The sequence below is a fragment of the Rhinoraja longicauda genome, chromosome 18 (assembly GCF_053455715.1).
Source record: "Rhinoraja longicauda isolate Sanriku21f chromosome 18, sRhiLon1.1, whole genome shotgun sequence".
In the NCBI taxonomy this organism is placed as follows: Eukaryota; Metazoa; Chordata; class Chondrichthyes; order Rajiformes; family Arhynchobatidae; genus Rhinoraja; species Rhinoraja longicauda.
The window spans coordinates 3,414,287-3,441,643 of NC_135970.1; the positions used below are offsets into that span (position 1 = coordinate 3,414,287).

The 27,357-nt window shown below is 41.4% G+C and overlaps 1 protein-coding gene across 4 annotated transcripts in view; it reads right to left on the bottom strand.

Moving 5' to 3' along the window:
* pde3b (phosphodiesterase 3B) overlaps positions 1 to 23,144 on the bottom strand; it is a 158,503-nt gene extending 135,359 nt beyond the window's left edge. For all 4 annotated transcript variants that reach the window (XM_078414976.1, XM_078414975.1, XM_078414974.1 and 1 more), the window contains exon 1: positions 22,195 to 23,144. In XM_078414976.1, coding sequence (XP_078271102.1) covers positions 22,195 to 23,088 — 894 coding nt within the window. In that variant the 5' untranslated portion in view covers positions 23,089 to 23,144. The remainder of the gene's footprint in view (positions 1 to 22,194) is intronic.
* Between the last annotated feature and the right edge of the window lie 4,213 nt (positions 23,145 to 27,357).

The following is a 27,357-nucleotide window of genomic DNA, read 5'->3' on the forward strand; positions in this document are numbered from 1 at the left end:
ACGGGTTATTGATTGTGGACGATCAGCCATGATCACAATGAATGGCGGTGCTGGCTCGAAGGGCCGAATGGCCTCCCCCTGCACCTATTTTCTGTTTCTATGTAACCAAGGCCATTTACATCCTGATCATTTCCTCTTCTCCTCTCTGCCGTCCAGCAAAGATACCAAAGCTTAAAAGTACATACTACCAAATTCATCGCTATAACACAATGCTCTGCACTCAAGTATTATCCTCTCTGCACTACCTGTCATACTTGTTTATGCTTGTTTGTACACATGTGCAGTACAATTTGACTGGAGAGCATACAAAGTTTTCCACTGTATCTCAGTACACATGACAATAATAAACTAAACAAATCCATGTCACCAAATACTACTGAACTTTTGCAACTGTAAGGTGGGGAGCATCATGACCTGGTTTGGAAATTCGAACACTCAAGAGCCAAGGAGACTGCAGAGAATGGCAGACATTGACCAGTACATCATAGGTACTGACCTCCCCACCATCAAAGGGATCTAAGGAAGCACTGCCTGCTGCCTCAAGAAGGCACCTAATATCAAAGACTTTCACCACCCTGGCCGCACTCTCCGCTCACTGCTACCATCAGTGAAGTGGTATAGGAACCTCGAGAAGTGTTTACTTCAGGTTTAAGAAAAGCTTCTTCCCATCAGGTCCTTAAACCATCCTGCACAACATCAACCACAACCCTATCAAGACACTGCGGACTTTGCACCACTCTGGTTACTCTCTGCACTTTGGTTTTTGGACTTCTATGGTCTTCTTTACTTCGAATAATTGATAATTTGTCATATATATATATAAATTATTTTGCTGTTGTGTCCACAATTCAGCAAATAAAAATTGCATTGTTCTCTTTTATATCCGGTGCATACGACAAATAAACTAACTTAACTCTATAATGTTAACTTATTTCAAAACATCTCTTTAAACACTAATGGCCATTAGAAAATGTAATCTTCACAAGCTCAGCAGAACTGCAGCACATTATTCCAATTCTTGAACACTTTAAAACGTTCCAACAAGATTCTTTATATCTTACATTACTTTAAAATGCTGGATTACTTTTTATTTTTGAAAGATATCTCCATTCAGCAAGTTGATAATCCCAAACAAAAACACAGAACTCTTGGATCTATACACAATGTAAACAACTTTCAAACAGAATATAACATTGATTATAAATATCTTATCCAACAGCTGTATTTTTAATCTACACGTTAAGAATATTCAAACATTTGTCCCAAAAATGTCAACCGAACAAATGATCGGAGGTATGTATGATCACACTGATCAACATTGTATCAAGGGATTAGTGGACTACCCAAATTAAAAGTACAAATATGATTGATAGAATTTGTGTCAGCTAAACAAACCTTAAAATGTAATTCTATACTTTGAACTTTTGCAATCAACCTTTAAAAAATTACATAAGCAACCTGCCTTTTAAAATAATAACCAAACATATTAGACACTTATATCTCATTTACCAGACCCTCAGAAAGGTTGGGGGTGTGCATAGTTATCTACTTTCCTAAAAAAAAATAACAATATGCAAGATTATTTAATAAGAGAGTATTTCAGCGACCTGGCTGTCCACATGCAAATACAAAAAATTTAAATGCAGGCATGACAAGTAATTAAAGCAGCAAAAATACATTTTGCTGGAAGGAGAGGGGTGAGAAAGAAATGGCATTAAAAAAAGGCATGGATGACATGCTAAAACTGTGTTTTGGGAAAACAAAATTGGACAACTGGATCCAGAAAGAGCTAGCTGACTGGACACAGAATTGCCTTCATGGTAGGAAACAGAAGGTTGGGGATGAAAGAGTGATTTTCCATCTGGAGGCCTGTGACTTGTGGTGTGCCTCAGAAATCAGTGCTGGGCCCACTGCTGCATCATCTGTATCAATGATTCAGATATTTATGTAAAAGGCATGGTTAAAAAGTTTGCAGAAGGCACTCAAAAATCTAGTATCATCGGCAGTGGTTACCAAGAATTGCTGCAAGATAATCACAAAATGCTGGAGTAACTCAGCCGGTCAGGAGGGTCTCAGAAGAAGGGTCTCGACCCGAAACGTCACCCATTCCCTCTCTCCTATATGCTGCCTGACCTGCTGAGTTACTCCAGCATTTTGCGATACCTTCAATTTGTACCAGCATCTGCAGTTATTTACCTACACCGCAAGATAATCAGGTGGGCAAGTGGTCTGAGGAATGGCTAATGGATTTTAATTTGGGTGGGGCCTGGGGAGTGTTATGAAGAAAAGGGATCTAGACATCGATGTACTTAGTGGTGTTGCAGATAGTTAGGGCGGCAAAAAAAAGGCTTTCCATCCATTCAATTCAGAGCTGAAGTTCCTCAAGCTTCAGACATTAATCTTAGTAGTTCTAGATTGTTCTTACATCAGCCTTCCTGCCATGCCCATCTTGATTAATAATTGAAATTAAGTAATGCATTTTATTGTGTATTTAATTTGAAAACTAACAAGTCACCAGCCAAATTACTTCAGATTCAACATCAAATTGAATTCACTGAACCAATTATAAAGTTCCTTTTGAATCCTTTTTTTAATACGGAGCTGCACCTTTGTTCTTGACTTGTCCCATGTTCTTTCTTATTAGTTCATACTTATTATACCCTGCACCCACTTGGCACTACAAAATGTATTAAAACATGCTGTGGTGCTGCAAATACATAGCCAAGTTCCACAAGTACTGATTCATCTGGCAGCATCTTCAGTTAACCAATTTTATCTCCTTGGCTAATTAACTGGGAGACTGCCAGACAACTTGTTTATCATGTTATCTTACTTATTTACCACTGTGAATGGCAAATACTTGGTCGCCAAGCCCTATGGAGCAAGCACTGGATGTTGTGCTAAATATCAGGCTAATTATCACGTTATCAAATATACAGTCAAACCCATTTATTTGCATAACTGATATGCCGAGGTAAATTATGCAGTTATGCGGGATATGCAATGCCTAGATGTCCACTGAAGTAAGGAGTTAAAAAATAGTAGGGGCATTCTGCTAGAGTGGTGATAAGGAAAGGTTTTAACAAACTTAGTTCAAATGTTATATATTTATATACTTAGCAATGTTTTATTGTCTAAAATGCATTTTTATTAAGGATTAATTATTTTAAAGTAATTTTTGCGACTCTGATGGACGTTTAATGTCAAAGGTAAGAGTTGTTTTTCTACGTTATAAAATATCGCTTAGTACTGGGTCCTATGCTGCTCAAATCCTGCCTTTTCACTGCACAAGCAGCTAATCCAGATTTCAAGGTAACTGGCTTTGGTGTCATCCTCTTTCTCAGCATCAGACTGCTCAGAATTACTTTGGCTCATCATTTTTGTTGTCTTGGAGTTTAAGGACAATAGCTTTGTCAGAGATCGGTCATTTTGATTTTTGTAAGACATCTTTTTTGAAAGTTGCATTTTGAAATTTTGAACAGAAATGGACAGAATAATGGGAATTGTTAGTTTTTATACACCATTTGCCACTTTTGTTTATTGTACTTGTGAATTGTGATTAACCGTTGAGGAGTTTAACATATTTGTGTCTGTCATCAGCCACTATGTATGTCACATAATCTTTGTTCTGAGTCGATTACAATTAGCATGAGCATGTATTTTTAAATGTTTATTCATCCTTAATCGTGTTTGTCATTGCTTAGATCAAGATGAAAAATAAGTCCCTGCTCGACTCTCTCTATTCCCATAATTGTGTAGTCAAACAGTTCCAATGCCATATCTAAATTCACCACCAAGGATAACTCCATTGGTAAATAAATAACATGTAATGAACAGTCGGAGTTTAGGAGGAAGATTGTTTATTCATTTCCTATGAAGAACTATCACTCAAATACAAATGAATGGTTAAAATGCCCGAATCCCCAAATATCTGATCTTATTTTCAACAATTAACATCCTCATCAAATGAAGGATTCATTTTGCATCCACTAAAATTTGCAAGAGCAAAAGGGAGCCTGTTTGAAATATAAATATCCTAAGTGGTCTTTTCAAGATGTGGTGAGGAAGTCTCTTCTTGTGGGAGAAGCGAGAACCAGGAGTCACCCGTTTAAAGCTGTGACAAGGCAATTTTCGTTTTTCTGAGGACGTCTTTCAAACCTTTTCTCAAAAAAGTTGTTAGAAGCTGACTCTTAGAATATTTTAAGGGCAATGGTGCATAGATTCTTGATAAGGGAGGAAGAAATTCTTAACCAGACTGGAATACAGAGTTACAGTTATAATCACATGAGCCTTGATCTTACACGAGGGAACAAGTGGCCTTTCCTCACTCTTAATTCAAACATATATGTTTGTATAATTCCAGTACAATAACACCATCATATTTACAGAGAAAAGTCCTCACAAAAACTTAAAATTAATACAAGACCTTACAATGTATAATAACATTAACATTATATTTTGGACCACTGATAAATTGGTTGTTTCCAGGTACAATTAAGGTTGTATTCAAAATTTACATAACATTAATAGATTCTAGTGATGTCTGTTTTAACAAACCAAACATTACAAAGAGATAATTTACTGCACAAAATAAAAAGTTACACAACCACTATGATTACATTGCTAAGAACTGTTAAAAAGCAGAAAAGCTTGACTTGAGGATGTAACTAGGAAAATAGACAGGGGACAGCCGGTGGAAGTGGTGTACCTCGACTTTCAGAAAGCCTTCGACAAGGTCCCACATTGGAGATTAGTGGGCAAAATTAAAGCACATGGTATTGGGGGTAGGGTACTGACATGGATAGAAAATTGGTTGACAGACAGAAAGCAAAGAGTGAGGATAAATGGGTCCCTTTCAGAATGGCAGGCAGTGACTAGTGGGGTACCGCAAGGCTCGGTGCTGGGACCGCAACTATTCACAATATACATTAATGACTTGGATGAAGGGATTAAAAGTACCATTAGCAAATTTGCAGATGATACAAAGCTGGGTGGTAGTGTGAGCAGTGAGGAAGATACTATGAGGTTGCAGGGTGACTTGGACAGGTTGTGTGAGTGGGCGGATGCATGGCAGATGCAGTTTAATGTGGATAAGTGTGAGGTTATCCACTTTGGTGGTAAGAATAAGAAGGCAGATTATTATCTGAATGGTGTCAAGTTAGGAAAAGGGGACATACAACAAGATCTGGGTGTCCTAGTGCATCAGTCACTGAAAGGAATCATGCAGGTGCAGCAGGCAGTGAAGAAAGCCAATGGAATGTTGATCTTCATAAAAAGAGGAGTTGAGTATAGGAGCAGAGATCCTTCTGCAGTTGTACAGGGCCCTAGTGAGACTGCACCTGGAGTACTGTGTGCAGTTTTGGTCTCCAAATTTGAGGAAGGATATTCTTGCTATTGAGAGCGTGCAGCATAGGTTTACTAGGTTAATTCCCGGAATGGCGGGACTGTCATATGTTGAAAGACTGGAGCGGCTAGGCTTGTATACACTGGAATTTAGAAGGATGAGAGGGGATCTTATCGAAACATAAGATTATTAAGGGGTTGGACACGTTAGAGGCAGGACACATGTTTCCAATGTTGGGGGAGTCCAGAACCAGGGGCCACAGTTTAAGAATAAGGGGTAGGCCATTTAGAACGGAGATGAGGAAAAACTTTTTCAGTTAGAGAGTTGTAAATCTGTGGAATTCACTGCCGCAGAAGGCAGTGGAGGCCAATTCTCTGAATGCATTCAAGAGAGAGCTAGATAGAGCTCTTAAGGATAGCGGAGTCAGTGGTTATGGGGAGAAGGCAGGAACGGGGTACGGATTGAGAATGATCAGCCATGATCACATTGCTGGCTTGAAGGGCCGAATGGCCTTTTCCTGCATGTATTGTTTATTGTCTATTGTCTAAAAGTGCAAAAAAACAAAATGCTATAAATTTAGGTTCAGCCAAAATGAAGCATTCCTCTTGATGAAATGCATCAACAGTTTAAATCGTTACCGCCTGAATCTATTCTTTAAGACTTCTTTGATAAGCAATAAAATAAAATATTATTCTAAGAAAACCTATAAGTTGCCTCCTTAGGTAAAGGCCTGTTTAGGTCTTGTTTACCTCATAGAAAATAAATATTTATCTGTGAAGAAATTACAAGAAATATTGTTTTAAAAGTGGAGAATTTGATCATTCTAAAATTATCAAATGTACAAAGAGTGTAAGTGGCACCACCAATCATACTCGCTAAGCCCCCAACCTGCCTACAATATTGGAGGAAAGTGGAAGGCATGTTGCTTCATGCATAAAAAGGCATTTGGAAACAACATTTTGTGATGACTGGCGCGTGGAGACATAATTTACATTCTGACCATTTTAACAAGCTGTGGAACATGAAGCAATTGGACTTTCTGATGTACTGGAGAATGAACTGACATTTACATAACTGTCATTCACAATCTCAATATGTTATGAAGTTCTTTGTGACCAATTATGAACTTAATTTATTCAATTTTGCATAATAGGACAAATAAAAAACAAGGCGAGAATGAAATCGGATTCAAATCAGGGCTTGTTCAAGGAATTTAAGTGTGGCTTTGTACTACTGCACAAAGAAAAGCTCAATGGTACTTTATTGTCACACGTACCCAAGTACAGTGAATTTCTTTTTTGCATGCAGTACAAGGGTGTTTAAATGTTATTTTTAGGAGGTTATAATCAAATTTAAGGAAAAGTGTATCCAAGAAGTAATTTGGAAGTAAAATTCATGAAAAATGTATTTGAGGTAGTCAGCACATCTTTTGAATTGGTCCACAATTTTGGGAAACAACCTTTTCAAATTTAATTTACTCTTCTCCTTACAACGCATTAACGTCTTCTAAATTTTCTTACGGCTACAATTTTTTTGTTGGTCATCCACGTATTTGCGACTATTTTCAATGGGTAATTGTTTTATCAGTTGATGCAGTTTATCAAAGGAAGTGTTTCATTCTGAGGAAATTGTAAAATATGACGTATATCATTAAATCTGAAGAATCTCACTCAATTCATCTCATGCCATCATCTATTCAAGGCAAACCAAATAAACTTTATAATTCAACCTGCTTCTCAGGTGAAGATTTGAACAAATGAAATGCAATCAAAGAGGATCAACTTTGAGTTTCTGTTTCCATATCATTTTAACTCTTTCCCACTCGCAAACCAAAATAGCTCTGCCTTCTCCATTGCTATGGAGAAGCCAAACACAGACTGGAAAGACAACAACCCATTTTCTGTTTGGATAGTTCATAACCCAGTGGAATGAATATTAGAAAATTCAATTTCAGGTAACCCACACCCACAGTCCATTCCCCCCAAACCGCCCCCCCCCCTAACCTGTCCACCTAGTCTACTCCTCCCTCCCATCCCCTCCTCCGACTTGGTAACATCTGCCCATCTGGATGCACCTGTCACCTACCAGCCTCTGATGCAACCTCCTACTCCACTTGGTTACATTAATAATCATCCACTCATCACCTTTGTATCTATCATTTCCCAACTTCCAACACCTCCCAGCCTCTATCCCACCCTATTTCGGACTACTATAAAATAGTATTCTTTCCTGTTCGTAATGAAGAAAGGTCTCGACCCGAAGCATCACCCATTCCTTCTCTCCAGACATGCTGCCTGTCCCACTGAGTTGCTCCAGCATTTTGTCTACCTTCGATTTAAACCAGCATCTGCAGTTCTTTCCTACACATTCTTTCCTGTTACCTGTGATGCTGAGGCATGGACTCATCCCGAAACTTGAATTTGCCACTTTTTCTCTCCACAGGGGCTGATTGACCTGCTGAGTTTTCCAGCATTCTGTTTTTGCTATCAATGAGGGACGATGAACCATTATTGGGCAATCACACAATTTTTCCTACTGTCTCGTTCACAAAATAACAAAAAACAAAATGCAAAACTCAGTGCTTCAATAACTTTCTTATTCTTGTTAACTATCGCAGAACGATCCAACGAGTTGCCAGAGTAATTCATCCAACGAGTCGCCAGAGGAAGTAATTGAGGCAGGTACAATGACAACTTTTAAAACACATGTGGACGGGGTACATGAAAAGGAAAGATTTAGAGGGTTATGAGCCAAACACAAGTGTATGGGAACACTTCAGATGGGATATTTTGGACAGCACGAGCAAGTTGAGCTTAAAGGCCTGTTTCTGTGATGTATGATCTTAAGGCCTAACATGCTAATGCTACATAAAGTTACAAAAAAACGACATACTAAAAATTATAATTCTGAACTGATTTTTTTGACACATCACGTTAATTGCACATATTAGACAACCTGCAAGATAATCCTCATGGACCTACCCTTCCAGTCTGCAGCCTTGAGCAAATGAGAAATTATTGCAATGTGATTTCTAGCTGCTTCAAATAAATTAGTGTGATACGGATTGCTGTTTTTCCAAGGAAACTAGGATGAAGGATGGGGAACTTGGAACAATCAACAGATGTCCTGAGGACAATCCTTATTACGGTCGATAAAGTACTGGACGTCCTATGAAGGTAGATAAATCTCCCGGGCCTGATCAGATGCTGTGGGAAGCTAGAGAAGAAATTGCAAGAGCCCATACCGAGCTCCATGAATCATCGTTTGACACAGGCGATGACTGGAAGGAGGCTAATGTTATGCCACTGAGTAGGGCTGCAAGGAAAAGCCTGGGAACTACAGAGCAGTAGGCCTAACGTCTGTGGTAGGCAAGTTCCTGGAGACGGTTCTGAAAGGATAAAATATACACACATTTGAATAAACAGGAGCTGATTAGGGATAGTCAGCATGGTTTGTACATGGGAGATCACGTCATATGAATTTAATTGAATTTCTTTAAGAGGTAACCAAAGGTTGACGAGGGCAAAGCCGTAGGCGCTGTCTATATCGATTTCAGCAAGGCCTTTGATAAGGTTCTGCATGTTAGGCTGCTCTGGAAGGTAGATCACAGGGGATCCAGGGAGAGCTAGCTAACTGGATACAGAATGGGCTTCATGAAAGGAAGAGAGGGTGATGATGGAAGGCAGTTTTTCAGACTGGAGGCTTGTGGTGGTGTGCCTGTATGTGGTTTATATCAACAATTTGGATGAGAACGTACAAGGCAAACTTACATACAACGTAACTTTGCAGATGATAATAAAGTGCGTACGATCATAGATCGTAACGATGGTTAGCAAAAATGACAGCAGGCACATGAGCTGGGTGAGAGGGCTGAGGAATTGCTAAAGGAGTTTAATGCAGATAAGTGCGAGATGTTGCATTTTGAGGTCAAATCAGGGTAGGACCTTCACAGTGAATGGTAGGGAGTGTTGTAGAGCAGCAAGATCTAGGAGTATAGGTACATAGTTGCCCGAAAGTGAACGATGCACTGTGTGTTTTGGCAATGGTCGATAAGGTGGTCTAGAAGGCCTTTGGTAGATTGGCCTTCATCAGTCAGGTTACTGAGTACAGGTCGGTGAGGCCACACAGAGTATTAGGCATCTTTTTCACATGGAGGATGGTAGGCATCTGGAACGAGCTGCCAGATGAAGTTAAAGGCAGGTACCATAACATTATTTAAAAGACACTTGGACAAATACATAGATAGAAAACGGTTAGAGGGATATGGGCTAAATGCAGGCAAACGGGACTTGCTTAGATGGGGCATCTTATTAGGCATGGACGAGTTGAGCCAGAGGGCCCATTTCCATGCTGTATGACTCTTTGACTAAATCTGATATTTCATTACCGCTTCATATCACTCTCCATCCTGAGTGATTGTTAATGCAGAAGATGATTAAATATGCCTCAAGGCTTAATGGTTTCTGGGAACAATAAACTGTATAATCGTTACAAAGATTTTACACAGTTTAAACAGATCAATGCTTCTTACCTAAAAGCAACAACATTTCTGATGAAAAAAAGTTAAGCATTCATACGCATTTATCAGAAATAGTATTTTATAGTCCATTGTGAGCTCATTTAGCTAGATAGCAAATAGCAATAGAACCTCAAGTCAGAAGACAAAGTTCAAGGTGATAGCAGAATACGGGATCTAAGCCAGCAGTTTAGCACTGAACACTATTGAAGTACTGTATTGACTGAGGATAATGTCTTAAAAGCACAGCGGGGCAGGTAACGTCTCTGGATCCAGATTATCCAGAGATGCTGCCTGTCCCGCTGAGTTACTCCAGCATTATGTCTATCTTCAGTGCAAACCAGCATCTGCAGTTCCTTCCTGCACACATGCCTTAGAAGCAGTTGTGTTGTTTTAACTGTAATTAAAAAATAGAAGTTAACATAAGTGAAATCAAGATTTTCAGTTTAGTCCAATATTCCTTGCTCAACCATCAACAAAAACATACGAACTGGTTATTCATATCAGTAACTATTTTCAATAATTTATGCTATTAAATTGAGGAGCAGCAGGCAAAACTATATTTTCCAGTAGTTTAGCAACAAATCTAACTTTGACAACCTTTCCAAACAAGTTTCCAGCTACTTATTAATTAGCATCATTCACATGCAGTTAAGCAATTTGCACACTCTATTGGCTCTTCCAAACACATCCTGGTTTGTCACACATAGTGCATCATCTAAATTTAGTTAACCCCAAATTATGCTTCTTGTCTTCTATTTTGTAATGAAGACTCATTCACTTTCAACCTTGTCCTTCATAATTGACATTGCCTCCAATCGATGCCTCCATTTTAAAATCCTTATCCATGTTTTGACAGAGATTCTATTCAATTGGCTTCAACTCCAGCTCAGTAACAATCTCCAGTTCTACAATCCTCAAATACCCACCATTCAGAACTTTAGCTCCATACACATCCCTGAAAAGTTAAGTTCTCCTCCTGGATATTTAGATATACTGCATTTCCCTCTGGCCCCAAGGCCCAGTGTTCCAAAAAATAATTTCTGAACCCGTCTCTTTCCCTCCCTAGTTCACTTTAAAAATTACCTTTTGTCCGGCATTTGTCTCACTTTTTTCTTTGTACATATTTAGTTTGATAAGCACTCTGATAAAGTGCCTGGTGTTGTCATCTTTTGAATTAACACACTCAAGAGGCTGAAATGCTGGTTAACATAAAAGTATTTTTTAATCAAGAGAAACGCATTCCATTGAAGCCTCTCACAACAATAAAGAATTAACTACTGTTTCAACGGTTATAATTATCTACCAAGCTTTAAGACATAGTGTGTAGACAAATAACATTGCAGAATTACATATTACAATGAGAGCCTTATGTATGCAAAGTCGCTTCTAAATATTCAAAAACCTTTGCTGGGACAAAGTGAATCATATGGATGATCTACTCTTCCACTGACAGAGAACCCAGATGCCCAAAATTAGTGTTGTGAGGGTAACTCACAAGCACAAAAATACTGCAATTATGGATAGATAGACAAGTATGCCTATCCTCTTACAAGGTGTGCCCTGCCAAAATATGTCTGGCCTGGAAGCTTCCTTCATCTCTATCTCAATGGTGTGAAATACCTTAAGCTGAAGATGAGGCACAAGGTACTGCAGATGCTGGTTTACAAAAATAAGATCTGGAGTAGCTCAGTGGGGGTTCGGACAACATCTCTGGAAGACATGTCGCCGATCCATGTCTTCTACAGATGCTGTCTGATCCACTGAGTTACTACAGCACTTTTGTGTTTATTTTAAGTTGAAGATTTCTCCTTTGATGTCGGCCATTTAACATGTCCCACTTTCTTACATTTGGGTGACAACGAGATCGAGTCATGGTCATGTGAGCAGACAACCTGTCTGTTTGTAATGCTGTCCTGTTCATTTCAAACTGATTACTACTTTCAATGTACATTAGAACAGATATTCTGGGGAGGTGTTCTTGTTTCAATTAATGTTGCTATTTCCCCATAATTTTATAACCTGGAAAGATATTTATATTTTAAAAAATATGTTATCCTATTTAAATACAAGTTGATGTTGCAGTCTATTAGTTATACTCGTCCTCAATGCAATATTTTATCTAAAATGCAGTGATCAGTTAAACGTAGATGTTAGGTACATAGAATTGTTTCCACGGTACATAGAATTGTTATCATCAATTGCTATCTGGTTTCAAGGACGAAGGGCAGGAAACAACCTGCCCCATTTACAGCATCTTGGGACTGTGATGACTACAATTTTGAGTCTGCTTTACAGTGCAAATACAGTAAATTTTTGACAATAATGCAAACAGTTTTTGCAAAATAAGTTACGCAATTTGTCACTATTCACAACCCATGTCATATCTATTCCTCACTATAAATTAATGAGTTATTATACAAATTAATAAAGCATGCAATGCAATTTCTGAACTTGAATCCATCTCTTTATCTGCTTGCACGGAATGTTTTCATCAGCTGGCTCATTGATGACAAAGAACGATGAAATGAACATAACATCAACAAAATAAAAATTAAACTCTAACACTTTAAAAATGAAGCATCAACAAGTTATCACTCAAACAATGCAGAATACCACCGAAAAAAGCACCAATTAGGTGAACCAACACTGATGAAATTGTACCTCATGAGTACATTCTCATGAATTTTTACAAAATCAAAAGAAGCAATTCAATCTGCAGCATGGAGTAAAAGCACAGTGACTCAGTTATTAGACCAGTAATCCAGAGGCCTGGTTAATCATCTGGAGACTTTTCAATCCCAACATAGTAGCTATGGAATTTTAATTCAATGAATTAAATAATTGAAACAAAAAGACAGTATAATTACTAGTGGCCATAGAGTATTCGGACTCTTGTAAACCCATTTGGTACATTAATGTTCCTTAGGGTAAGAAATGTACACAAACTGTGACCCTTATATATTTCTTAACTGCCTTCTAAAATGACTTCTCAAACCATTTAAAGAGAAATCAGGGCTGAGCAAATTGTGCTCAGGATTTGCCAAAATGTGCCGTTCCGAACACTTCTCTGGAATGGATGAAAAACAAAACAGAGATTTTCTTCTATCAATAGTTGCTTAAACATTTGCTTTTGTAGCTACATGCACAAAATTTTTTAAACATTACCATATAAAAAGAGAAGCTTCATCTGGGTGTCAGATGTGGGGAATCTGGGAGTCTGATAGTCTTCCAGACATCCACATCTGCGCCAGGTGTGACGAGATGGGGCTCCTAAGGGACCGTATTAGGAACCTGGAGCGGCAGATTGATGACCTCCATCTGATCAGGGAGAGTGAGGAGGTTATAGATAGGAGTTACAGGGAGGTGGTCACTCCTAGACCACGGGAGGTAGACAAGTGGGTCACTGTTAGGGGGGGCAAGGAACAGAGGCAGGGACTAGGGAGTACCCCGGTGGCTGTACCCCTTGGAAATAAGTACTCCTGTTTAAGTACTGTTGGGGGGGACAGCCTACCTGGGGGCAACGACAGTGCCCGGGCCTCTGGCAAGGAGTCCGGCCCTGTTGCTCAGAAGGGTAGGGAAAGGAAGAGGAGAGCAGTAGTAATAGGGGACTCTATAGTGAGGGGGTCAGATCGGCGTTTCTGTGGACGCAGTCGGGAGACCCGGATGGTGGTTTGCCTCCCTGGTGCCGGTGTCCGGGATGTGTCTGAGCGTGTCCAGGATATCCTGAAAGGGGAGGGAGAGGAGCCAGAGGTCGTGGTACATATAGGTACCAACAATATAGGTAGGATAAGGGAAGAGGTCCTGAAAGGAGAATTCAGGGGGCTAGGAAGAGAGTTAAAAAAAAGGACTTCCAAAGTAATAATCTCAGGCTTACTGCCTGTGCCACGCGATAGTGAGAATAGGAATGGAGTGAGGTGGAGGATAAATACGTGGCTGAGGAACTGGTGCAGGGAGCAGGGTTTCAAGTTTCTGGATCATTGGGACCTCTTCTGGGGGAAGTATGACCTGTACAAAAAGGACGGGTTGCATCTGAACCCGAGGGGAACCAATATCCTGGCGGGGAGATTTGCTAAAATAACTGCGGAGACTTTAAACTAGTACGGTTGGGGGGAGGGACTCAAACACAGATAGCTAATAGGCAGTGTGTGAGGCAGGAGGCAGAAAAGGGTAACACTCAGACCCAATATGTAGGAGAGAAAGAAGGGAAAAGAAATAAACTGAGAATAAGAAATGATGGGTCCCTTAAATGTGTATATTTTAATGCTAGGAGCATTGTAAGAAAGGTGGATGAGCTTAGAGCCTGGATTGACATCTGGAAGTATGATGTTGTGGCGATCAGTGAAACATGGTTGCAGGAGGGTTGCGATTGGCAATTAAATATTCCAGGATTTCATTGTTTCAGATGTGATAGAATCGGAGGGGCAAGAGGTGGGGGTGTTGCATTGCTTGTCAGGGAGGATATCACAGCAGTGCTTTGGCAGGACAGACTAGAAGGCTCGATTAAGGAGGCTGTTTGGGTGGAACTCAGAAATGAGAAAGGTTTAGCAACACTTATAGGGGTGTATTATAGACCGCCAAATAGGGAACGAGAATTGGAAGAGCAAATATGTAAGGAGATAGCAGATATTAGTAGTAAGCACAGAGTGGTGATTGTGGGTGATTTCAATTTTCCGTATATAGACTGGGAATCACATTCTGTTAAAGGGCTGGATGGTTTGGAGTTTGTAAAATGTGTGCAGGATAGTTTTTTGCAGCAATACGTAGAGGTGCCTACCAGAGAAGGGGCAGTGTTGGACCTCCTGTTAGGAAATGAGATGGGTCAGGTGACGGAGGTATGTGTTGAGGAGCACTTTGGGTCTAGTGATCATAATGCCATTAGTTTCAATATCATTATGGAGAAGGTCAAATCTGGACCAAGGGTTGAGATTTTGGATTGGAGAAAGGCTAATTTTGAGGAGATGAGAAAGGATTTAAAAGGAGTGAAATGGAAATTGTTGTTTTATGAAAAGGATATAATAGAGAAATGGAGGATATTTAAAGGTGAAATTTTGAGAGTACAGAGTCTTTATGTCCCTGTTCGGTGGAAAGGAAAGAATAATAATTTGAAAGAGCCGTGGTTTTCCAGGGAAATTGGACACTTGGTTCGGAAAAAGAGGGAGATATACAATAAATATAAGCGGCAGGGAGTAAATGAGGTTCTTGAGGAATATAAAGAATGTAAAAGGAATCTTAAAAAGGAAATTAGAAAAGCGAAAAAAAGATATGAGGCTGCTTTGGCAAGTAATGTAAAAGTAAACCCCAAGGGGTTCTACAGATATGTCAATAGCAAAAGGATAGTGAGGGATAAAATTGGTCCATTAGAGAGTCAGAGTGGACAGCTATGTGCTGAGCCGGAAGAAATGGGGGAGATATTAAACAATTTCTTTTCTTCAGTATTTACCGAGGAGAAGGATATTGAATTATGTGAGGTAAGCGAAACAAGTAGAGTAGTGATGGAAATTAGGAGGATTAAAGAAGAGGAGGTACGGACACTTTTGAAGAATATAAAAGTGGATAAGTCTCCAGGTCCTGATAGGATATTCCCTAGGACATTGAGGGAAGTTAGTGCAGAAATAGCAGGGGCTATGACGGAAATATTTCAAACGTCATTAGAAACAGGGATGGTGCCGGAAGATTGGCGCATTGCGCATGTTGTGCCTTTGTTTAAAAAAGGTTCTAAAAGTAAAACTAGCAATTATAGACCTATTAGTTTGACGTCTGTGGTGGGAAAATTAATGGAAAAGATACTTAGGGACAATATATATAATTATTTGGATAATCAAGGCCTGATTAGAAACAGTCAACATGGATTTGTGCCTGGAAGGTCATGTTTGACTAATCTTCTTGAATTTTTTGAAGAGGTTACCAGGGAAATTGATAAGGGCAAGGCTGTGGATGTTGTCTATATGGACTTCAGTAAGGCATTTGACAAGGTTCCACATGGAAGGTTGATTAAGAAGGTTAAATCGTTGGGTATTAATAGTGAGGTTGCAAGATGGATTCAACAATGGCTGAATGGGAGATACCAGAGGGTAACGGTTGACAATTGTACGTCAGGTTGGAGGCCAGTGTCTAGTGGAGTGCCCCAAGGATCAGTGTTGGGTCCACTGTTGTTTGTCATTTACATTAATGATCTGGATGATGGTGTGGCAAATTGGATTAGTAAATATGCAGATGATACTAAGATAGGTGGAGTAGTTGATAGTGAGGTAGATTTTCAAAGTCTACAGAGAGACTTGGGCCTTTTGGAAGGGTGGGCTGAAAGATGGCAGTGAGGTGCTGCATTTTGGTAGGACAAATCAAAATAGGACGTTCAGGGTAAATGGTAGGGAATTGAGGAATGCAGTGGAACAGAGGGATCTGGGAATAACTGTGCATTGTTCCCTGAAGGTGGAATCTCATGTGGATAGGGTGGTGAAGAAGGCGTTTGGTATGCTTGCCTTTATAAATCAGAGCATCGAGTATAGAAGTTGGGATGTAATGTTGAAATTGTACAGGGCATTGGTGAGGCCGAATCTGGAGTATGGTGTGCAGTTCTGGTCGCCAAATTATAGGAAGGATGTCGACAAAATGGAGAGGGTACAGAGGAGATTTACTAGAATGTTGCCTGGGTTTCAGCACTTAGGCTACAGAGAGAGGTTGAACAGGTTGGGTCTTTATTCTTTGGAGCGTAGAAGGTTGAGGGGGGACTTGATAGAGGTTTTTTAAATTTTGAGAGGGACGGACAGAGTTGACGTGGGTAGGCTTTTCCCTTCGAGAGTGGGGAAGATTCCAACAAGGGGACATAGCTTCAGAATTGAGGGACAAAGGTTTAGGGGTAACATGAGGGGGAACTTCTTTACTCAGAGGGTTGTGGCTGTATGGAATGGGCTTCCGGTGGAAGTGGTGGAGGCTGGCTCGATTTTATTATTTAAGAGTAAATTGGATAGGTATATGGATAGGAGGGGATTGGAGGGTTATGGTCTGAGTGCAGGTAGATGAGACTAGGTCAGGGAGAATGGTCGGCGTGGACTGGTAGGGCCGGACAGGCCTGTTTCCATGCTGTAGTTGTTATATGTTTGTTATATTGAGCACAGATATTTGTATTGTAGCAAATGGCAATCAAATAATTTAAAAATAATGAACAATGCTCATGCAATTTGATGAAATGCTTTTGAATCTGTGAATTACTCCATAATATTTAGATACTCCTGCCAAAATATTAATCAAAATGCTCAATCCTCACTTCAATGAGAGAAAGTACTCTACGCATTGAGGGACACTGATTTTACCTCGTCTTATTCTGGTCAGGGCTGGTTGGGAGCTTCATATTCCTAGGTGTAAATATCACCAACAATTTGTCCTGAACCAAACCACATTGAAGCAATGGCCAAATAAAAAGCACACATCCTTTACATCCTCAAAAGACTAAAGCAGTTTGGCATGTCTCCAATAAATCTTACCAACTTCTACAGATGCAACATAGAAAGCATATTATCAGGATGCATCACGTGAATGCAATTTGGTTTGGGAACAGCTCTGCCCTAGACCACAAAATATTGCAGAGGGTTGTGCATGTAGCCATGTCCATCACACAGACCAACCTCCCCACCAAACAGCCAACATGGTCAAGGACTTTTTCACCCTGGTCATCCCCTCTTCAATCGGGCAAAAAATGCATACCGCCAGAGATACAAGTTCCGACTTGGTTTTCAGGACAGCAGAATTAAAATGAAATCAAAATGTCACTTACTTCAGCCGCATGTCATTTACTTCAGCCGCATGAATTCATTAACAGAGCATCATTTCATTCCCATTACCAATCAATTTTGATCCACTATTTAAATTTGGCCTTAAGAAACCAAGTGCGAAAACCTGTATTTATCAATCAACGACAGCAGCTTCACCAGACATATGACAAATGCCAAAGTAATTCCTTCTAAAAGGTTCTGGCAGCTACATGCCCATTGTTACTCTTCTGTTTAGCCCTAAACTGTCCCAAAATAAGTGGGCATCATTTGCAAGCAAAGTTATTCCCTGCAACAGTTAAATTGAAGAAAGATGCGAAGTTTTTATTTATCCACAAAAAAAAAGGCAGAAATGCTTGTCAGTGAGTCTGCTTTTGCATATCTCCAAACAAATGACTGCAAATTAGTTATGGCAGACACTTGAGTGGCTCAGATTCACTAACCTGCAATATCAGAATTTAATAGTCACATCTTTGTGAAAAATATTGTAACAGACAAAAAGAAAATACATGCCAAGTGAGGAAAAGAAAGCTTACTTAAAAGTTTGGCTGGAGATAGATGTTAAGAATTTTTTTTAAATGGGAAGGTCTCGAGCACAGAGTTCTAAAGTTTAGGCAAAACCATAACAGCTGAAAGCTTAATTATTGTGGACAAATGGAAATACGATACACATAAAGCCAAGTGTCAAATGAATGTATCTTATAAAAGCAAAATGGAAAAAGGGAATATATGGAAGAAATAATTTAAAGTGAGAAAGGGTGATCAACAAATAAATGTTAACAGAACACATCATCCAGCAACATGTCCATAACATATTTATCTCAAATTATAAGATTAAAACTCACTGCAGCCATGAGTTATCCAATCAATATCATTCATGTTGATATGTTTATTTTATTCCAGAGCAAGCCTCATAATTCCATTAAATGTAATTGCTTATGCATAAAATCTAAGCAATGAGATAAAAAATGTTTAAACCTTAAATCCTGATTACTCGCCTCTAACCAAGGCTCTCATCGAGAGAGGCCAGAGTACTGTATAAATAGAATGCAAAAATTTGATGAATGAGAGAATTCAGTGCAGTAGGCAAAAGGAGGCGGTGACACAGAGCAACCTACCATGTGCAACATTGGGAAGAGGTCATAATCCTTCCACATTTGCGCCTGATGGGCAAGTATCACAGCATTTTTCTTTCTTGCTAAAACAATAAAGATTGGGCACATAATGCAGAAATCCTCCAACAGTAAAATGCTCAGTAACAGGTATACATCACTGAATACAGCAGAAGGTGACACTTCATTAGGGAGTCCAACCAGGCCAATTCTGATGTTCCTAATTGACGATGCAGCACAAAGTAGGGGTAGCAAGGACAGAGCTACAATGTTGGGCATTTCAATGGTTTGGGGGAAGACAGATATTTCCGTGGGCAAAGACATGAGTCTTTGTAGTTTTTTTTCGTTCCAACACCTGAGTCAAGAATGTCACAGAGCAGCTTCAGGGCGTTTGGGGATTAAAAAGTCAATTATTACAAAGAGCAAATATAGAGAAGAGAATGGTATCTCTTAGAAAAGAAAGTAAAGAGTTACCATTGTGAATGGGTTTAACCCAACTAAGTAAGTTGAACAAAGGATGAAAAAAAACAAGTCGTTTGGAAGAGCTTAATTGTTTACATTTAAAATGCAAGAAGTCTTTGTAACAAAGGTGATGAATGGAGGATGCAGTTAGATTGTGGAAGCAATCCATATGAGACAAGGAATGGTACTGGGTGTAAGGAATGAGCATTTTGAAGACAGTGATAATTCAGTTAGTTTTAGTTATGAAAAAGAATAAAGGCAGAAGCGAGAAAGTTCTAAAATGAGGCATGGCTGGGAGGAATATTTAAAGATGCAGGATGAAACTTAGAAAAGAAATGCTGAAGACAGAAATGGCACACTAGCTGTGTATCAAAGAAAACCCCAGCATATGTTATACATGTACACAGGGAAGGATAACAATGATAAAGGAAATTGGAAACCCAAAACTGTAACCCAAGGTTCAATTTAGATGATGTGTATGTAATTTTACATGAATACTTCGCAGCTGTCTCAGTGTCAGACAAGAATGATAACGACACAGGATGAAGATGTTTCTTCTTCGTTTACAAATAATCTTTATCTTTACAAATCTTTATCTTTACAAATAATTCAAAAGGTACTTTAAAAGTGGATAAATCACTGAATAAAATGTTTTCCAAGGAAATAGAAAGGAACCACTTATAAATTTACAGGTGCTAGCCATTTGGAATTTAATAACTACAGGCTAATACGCCAAATATTGCTGTGGGAAACTTGCTGGACAAATATTCTAGGGGCATAAATTACCATTTATAGACAAAGAAGTAGGTTAAACAACAAGGCAACGTGGATTTGTTATGGTCATATCTAACTAACATGATCAAACATGGAGGTGCAAGCAATGAGGTTTGAAGAAAGTAGAATATTAGGAGCTGTATATATAGATTTTAGCCAGACATTTGATGAGATCTGGCAAGGCAGTTCTGAAGAAGTGTCACCGACCTGAAACTTTAATTCTTTCTCCACAGATTCTGCCACAACTGCTCGGTATTTTCAGTATTCTCATTTATTCTATGTAGCAGATTAATCGTACAAGGTATAAACTCTTGGAATCCAAAGTTTGATTAAAATTGACCGAGTGCAATAAAGCAAAGCACAGTGGTGAACAGTGATTTCAGTGAATTTGAAACTCTGCAGAACCTTACTTTCTGCAGTTAAATTCTGCAGTGTTTCGTGCTTTTAAATACGGGGACAAGATTCGGCTGATTGGTAGTGTGATTGAAAGTGCCCAAGAAAATGTGAGACTACAGAAAAATATCCATCAACTGCCCAGGTGGACACAAAACGTGGCAAATAGAATTCGGTACAAAATACAGAGCATTAGGGTAAGAACAGTACAAAACACTAATTCTGCTCATGGTTCAGGTTCTGTGTACTATTCTGGTCACCAGATTGCAGAAAGGCTGCCAAAGCTTTAACAAAACTTTTGACGATTTTGCCAATGTAAGAAAGTGCCTCGGCTCCGGTTATTTTCTTTGAAACAATGGAGACTAAAGGGCGATTTAACAGAAGATAAAACATGGGGATACAGTCTATTACTTTGTGGGAAAATGGAGGGGGAGAAATTTCACCCAAGAATTGTGGAGGTCTGGAAGCATTGCCCAAAAAGGCAGAGGTACCAATAAAGTTCTGTACTTCTGTACTGTACTGTAAAGAGTAGCAGGATAAGTACAAGGAGAATGAAGTACAAAACAACACCACTGCGCCATTTTCAGCTGACATGTTACAATTGGACAAACAGTCTTCTCCTCAACAATTTTTGCATTAATGATCCCCAACACTAATCACAAAACAAAATATCATAAACCTCATTTTACATCTGATGTGGATAGAGTGCTTTTGTTTCTAAAACTCTGGTTCATGACAATTGATACAAAACTACAAGTTTCACCACAAAACTACCATAACACCCCAATCAAATAGTCTTTTTTATTATACCTTTAAGTTACAGTGTGGATCTACCAAAGCTATTTTAAATCTAAATGAACACATTGTGTTAAAAATTATGTCTAAATTAACACATGCGCTAACAGTAAACTGACAATAATGTTAACTTAGAAACACTTGGCACTTTACAGCCATGGTGGCACAAACAAGATGAGATTTGTACAAAAGATATTTCAATTGCTTGGTTCATCAATTTCAAAGCCCAAGTCTTAATCAAATGAATCTTATGAACATAAAGATGTAATTTATCATATATTTGAGTAAAGAAGCAAAGATTTTCTAAAAAATTGTAACTAATACCTTCCATTCTCCTTTTCTTCAAACTAATTTGATCCTAAATGTTCAAAAAGACCTACATTTTGCTCTACAATGTTAGCTTTGGGCCATAGGACATATCCAACGTGAAATTTAGACAACACATTTTGTAGTACATCAAAGAAAAAAAATATTAACATAGAAGTTGAAGCAGTTGCCACAAGTAGGCAATGTTATTGTGGAAACTGAATACGTTTTCACAATCATAATGGATGGGATTTGCAACAAATTGCAAGAGTTCTGTGCAAATTGTCTGGATTCGTTTAAACAATACGTTTTCATGCTCGGGACCTGTCAGAAAAGTTCGATTTCGTTTACTTCTATGCTTTTAAAAAATTAATGGAATCTTTAATACCGTCGATCTTAATAACAATACGCTTTAGGAAAAAATAATAAACTGCTGTCATTTAAAAAAGTCATTCCTGAACAAGATGATCCACAAAAGCGTTAATGCTTCTCGTACACGGCCGAGCAATTAAAGTGCAACCATAACCAACAGCTGTATCACCAAACATGTTTGCAAGATAAATGAACTAACAGGAACTCTTGGCGATGAACTTGAGACAGCACGGCCTCTAATTGCTGCTGTTTATGAGATGTTTACAAATGCAGCGCCAACATTTACAATGTTTTCAAACTGAAAATCATACAGGTCTTTCAAACAAAACGTTGACTTGTGCAAAATGTTACCTGCTCTCTCGATATGCAAGGCAGAGACGTCCTCCGGGGCATCTTGTTACCACCGTAATAGTTGGTTGATGTTTCTCCCAAAGAGGCACAGCTCGACCTCCTGCGGGGTTTGATCACCGGTATCTTCTCCTCTGAGGCAGTCTTGCGACGGGTTTCCCGAGGAAACAAGTGATCGAAGTAGACGGCCACCGCGGCGCCCAGCATGCCGACGCCACAGGCCAAGAGAGGTCGCAGGGCAGCGGGCAGGGCGAGCAGGCTGGTGATGGAGGCCAGGCGGACCACGCTGGAGAAGAGCAGGATCAGGACGCTCTGCTTCACTTTTAGAGTGGAGAGTAGTGTCAACAATCCCACGCAGCCCAGCACGGCGGCCGGGGCCAGCAACCTGCAGAGAAACAGCCGCTCCTCGCCCAGCACCACCTGCACCACCACAAAGTCCCCGAGGTAGCAACATGGTGGCAGTGCCAGCAGCCACGCCGTGCTGCTGTCCCTCCGGCTCTTCCTCAGGTAGAACGTGAGCCAGAAGAAGGCGCAGCAGATGCTGAAGAGCGGGCTGAGCGAGTGGAAGGCGGCGGCGCAGGCCGCCTGCAGGCTGTGTAGCGACAACCAGACGAGTTGGGCGTCGGGGCAGCGGCGGGCTAGCACGGAGAGTAACAGCAGCGCCAGGGCCCCGCCGCCGCCGCCCAGCCCAAGCCAGCCCCAGCCCCAGCGGCAGCGGCAGCCGGCGGCCGGCAGCCCGCGGCGCGCCAAGCCCAGGCGCTGCCAGCTGCACCAGCGGCACACCGACAGCCCGCCGTCCGGCCGCAGCGGGCTCACGCAGCTCTTCACATAGCCGTTGCGGCCGCTCTCCTCCGGCCGCTTGCCCGCCGCCAACTCCCCCTCCTCCCTCATCGCCATGTTGGAGGGCTCTCGTTGCCTATTGCGCACTCGGGTGTCTTCCACCTCCCCCTCCCTCGCTGTCACTGAGAGAGTGTGGAAGGGCCCCGCCTCCTCCTCCTCCTCCTCGCTGCCGCCCCCACTCCCTCCCACCCTCCCTGTCTGCCTCTTCGGGCCGGGCGGTGTGATGGGAGGGGGTAACACAGACACTCCCTCTCCCAGGGCTGGGCCGTGTGAGGGGAGGGGTAACACACAGACACTCCCTCCCTCTCCCCCCGGGGCCGGGCCGTGTGAGGGGGGGAGGGGGGATGACACGGACGCTCGCTGTCTGGGGCTCGGGGCGCGCGCCTCCACACACACACCTCGCGCTCCGCGGATCCCCACCACCACCACCACCACTCTCCGCGCGCGTTGCCCCCAACCGCCACTCGGCGCGCGTGCGTCAGCCGCTCCCGCCCAATCGCCCTCGGCGAGGGCGAGAGCGTGCCCGGCTCCCTCCCTCCCGCCAGCCCGCGAGAGCGCGCATCCCACTCACTCCCTCCCGCCGGGTGTGCGCGCGCCCCGCTTACCCAGCCTCCCCCCCCCCTCCGACCTGCGCGCGCCCCACTCATGGACCCCCCCTCACACACACACACAACGACCGGCGAGCGCGTGCCCATCAAACCCCCACCGCTCGCTCGCTCCCGCCGGGCGCGTCCCTGCCCGCCATCCCGCGCAGTGGGCTCGGACCCCGCGGCTGCCCGTGCCGTGGCCGGCGGGAGCGACAGCTGGAGTTCCATCCTTTCTTTGCAGCCGGTTTGAAATGATTTCTCTCGGTGAAATAAAGCTGCAAACGCGTCCTGCCGGGTGAGAGAACCTTCCCCACATCTGACAGGACCAGAGACAAATATCTTCTCAGCAAAGCATCGAGTGGTGGAGCAACTGAGCGGGCGGGCAGCGTCTGTGGAGGGAAGGGACGGTCTATTTCTCAGCATGACCCAAGTCATTCCATGGCTGTTTCCTCCACAGATGCACACTTGTATAGGTACAAGCTGTAGAGGGATTATATATACATATATAGGGCCAAGCACGGGTAGGGGAGACTAGTTTTGTTAGGGGGGTTTGGGTGTTTGGGGGGTTTTGGTCGGTGTGGGCAAGATGGGCCGAAGAGCCTGTTGCCGTGCAGTATGACTCTGTGACCCGCTGACTTCTTCCAGCACTTTATTTTGTTATTGCTCCAGTTTCCAGCATCTACAGTTCCCAAATGTATCCTCTGAATTTCATTTGGAAGTGGTCAAATGTCAATTGTGTGTTTGCTTTAAAAAAAAAAAAGAAAACTAGCTCTAGGAGTCTTTTTTTTTAAATGGCGAGAACGAACTATCCTCCATTTATATAAACACCTTTTACATCTGGTGAAATTTCAGTGCGTGTCACGGCTTTTGAAATGTTGTCATTGGGTAGTGGCCAATTTACCCACAGCAAGCACCTTCAATCAGCGACGATAGACGTGACCTGGTAATCTGCGTTGAACACTTCGCAAGGTCGGGAATAATGCCATGGAATATTTTAACTCCATCTGCCAAAGTATCTAACAGTCAATGCCCCGGACCATTATCGTGGGTAATGTCAAACGAAGAGTAACGTGATTTACAAACGTTTTAACCACGCCTTCGCGATTTCTGAAATGTTGCAAAGAGCAATGAATGTAAACACAGGACAAATGTAACAGATCGCAAAGTGGATTGGTCCGCGGCCGTTTCCTGGAGAATGTTTATTGTTGATTGGTGCCTCTAATTGTAAAACATGTCAGGGAAAAATGACAACAGCGTTCTAAATGACAACGGCGGCACGGTAGCGCAGCGGTAGAGTTGCTGCTTTACAGCGAATGCAGCGCCGGAGACTCAGGTTCGATCCTGACTACGGGTGCTGTACTGTAAGGAGTTTGTACGTTCTTCCCGTGACCTGCGTGGGTTTTCTCCGAGATCTTCGGTTTCCTCCCACACTCCAAAGACGTACAGGTATGTAGGTTAATTGGCTGGGTAAATGTAAAAATTGTCCCTAGTGGGTGTAGGATAGTGTTAATGTACGGGGATCGCTGGGCGGCACGGACTTGGTGGGCCGAAAAGGCCTGTTTCCGGCTGTATATATATGATATGATATGATAATGAATGAAAAAGATCCTACTTTATTGTTCGATGTTTTTTAAACAGTGTTGTTATTATTAATAACAACATATTATTAATAACAACATACTGTTATTTATTTTAAAATAACTCAAGCAGCACACGTGTTGTAAAAGGAATAAAAGTCGTGTTACAGATGAAAAAATAAACATTTAAAAGGAATGAAAGGAAAGGTCTGCCGTTGTCAATTGCAGGGTTGAGGAATATTGTGTTTGCAGAAAGCTGCCAAGAGCTTGCGTCAACGATTTCATCATGACGGGCCTCTGAATCGCTGTGTAAAGTGCTGCACGCTGTCATAACGATCGATCGCAGAGTGATTGTCAAACTGACAGTCAATCCTTATCAGTCATTTAGCAAAATAAAATATAAACTTTGCGCAAACATATCATGGTAAAACCCAGCAAAGCCCCCAAAAGCCCGCAGTTGTTAGCACTGTGCTTTGATATATTATGAAACTTCAAATGTTTAGTCCACAAATACGCCGAGCTTTTCTTTTCCAATTCATTTTCAGTTACAAGGTGCTGGAGTTCAGCGTGTCAGCCAGCATCTCTGGAGAACATGGATAGGCGCCGTTTCGGGTCGGGACCCTGCTTCAGACTTTTTTTTAAATAAAGCAGCATCTGCAGTTCCATTATTTCTACAACTTAAATTTCAGGCTGGTAACAAGGAAGACAGGGGGCATTGTTTTTTTATCTACTGTCTTTTTTATTTCGTATTTCGAAACATGCAACCTGTCAGTGAGGTTGTTCTGGATTTTGCGATTTCTTACGGAGTCTGCACTCAGTCCTTCGAAGAAATAAAGTGGAAAATTCACGCACGACCCCCACCAATGAGAACAAATAACAATGTGGCCACTGTACCGTGGGCACAAACCAGCTCGGATCGTATCATCATATCATATATCATATATATACAGCCGGAAACAGGCCTTTTCGGCCCTCCAAGTCCGTGCCGCCCAGCGATCCCCGCACATTAACACTATCCTACACCCACTAGGGACAATTTTTACATTTACCCAGCCAATTAACCTACATACCTGTACGTCTTTGGAGTGTGGGAGGAAACCGAAGATCTCGGAGAAAAGATTGTTAAACGTTTTCAAATTTTCGGTCCTGCTCTCCGGAAAATTTGCAAGAGTTTGTTCATTTAGTTTTGGTTTTATTCAGTTTAGAGATACAACATGGAAACAGGCCTTTCGACCCACCGAGTCCACGCCGACTACCGATCACCCGTTCACACTATATTACCCCACTTTCTCACCCACTCCCTGCACACATGAGACAATTTACAGAGGTCTGTTGACCTACAAACCATTAAAATAAATAAAAACATACTAACCTACAAAAAAGTGTTGATGCAAACATTCCATCTGTATTATTGTATCTTCGTCATACCGACTGGGAAATGTGTTTAAAGTTCACGCGTACTTCGAACATTATTTTGCATTAATTTAATCGTTCCCGATTTTCGGTGGTTATTAATCTACGAAAGCTGTTGGGGAAACTAACCCTTTGAGCCCAGTTTACTGTGGTTTTGTGATAAACAGTGTTAAAAACGTTTTTGTTTCGCACGCACAGGCCTGACGACTATTTGGTGATCCTCAGCTGCGAATACATGTTCAGAATATCTAATGTTGAAAACAAAATTTGTTTAAAATGTGAGCAATGAAATGGTCAGATTGGAAGACTGAAGGTAAAGTTAAACCGAGAGCTTCTGGGACGCTACGGTGTAAACCAGCATCTACAGTTCCTTCCTACACAGCTTCTGAGAAGAGATTTCTGAGGGGGGAGAAAAGACGGGTGGAATAAAATCAGAAAAAGCGAGGACTTCCCCGTGGATCAGGCAGCGTCCCTGGAGACCAAACATGGTCCCCGTGACCCGTCATCGGAATTTTTGATTTTATACAAAGTGGCTAAAAGGCGGATTGCTAACTGTGCCGTTAAGAGAGCAAAGTAAAAGAGATGGAGACACAGGAGTCTGCAGATGCCGGAATCTTGTGCACACTAAGTGCTGGAGGAACTGTGCTAGTCAGGCAGCGTCTATGGAGGGAATGGACAGACGATGTTTCGGGTCGTGACCCTATTTCAGAAAGATGGAGAGATAGTTGGTGGCAGCGCAAACCGTTGCA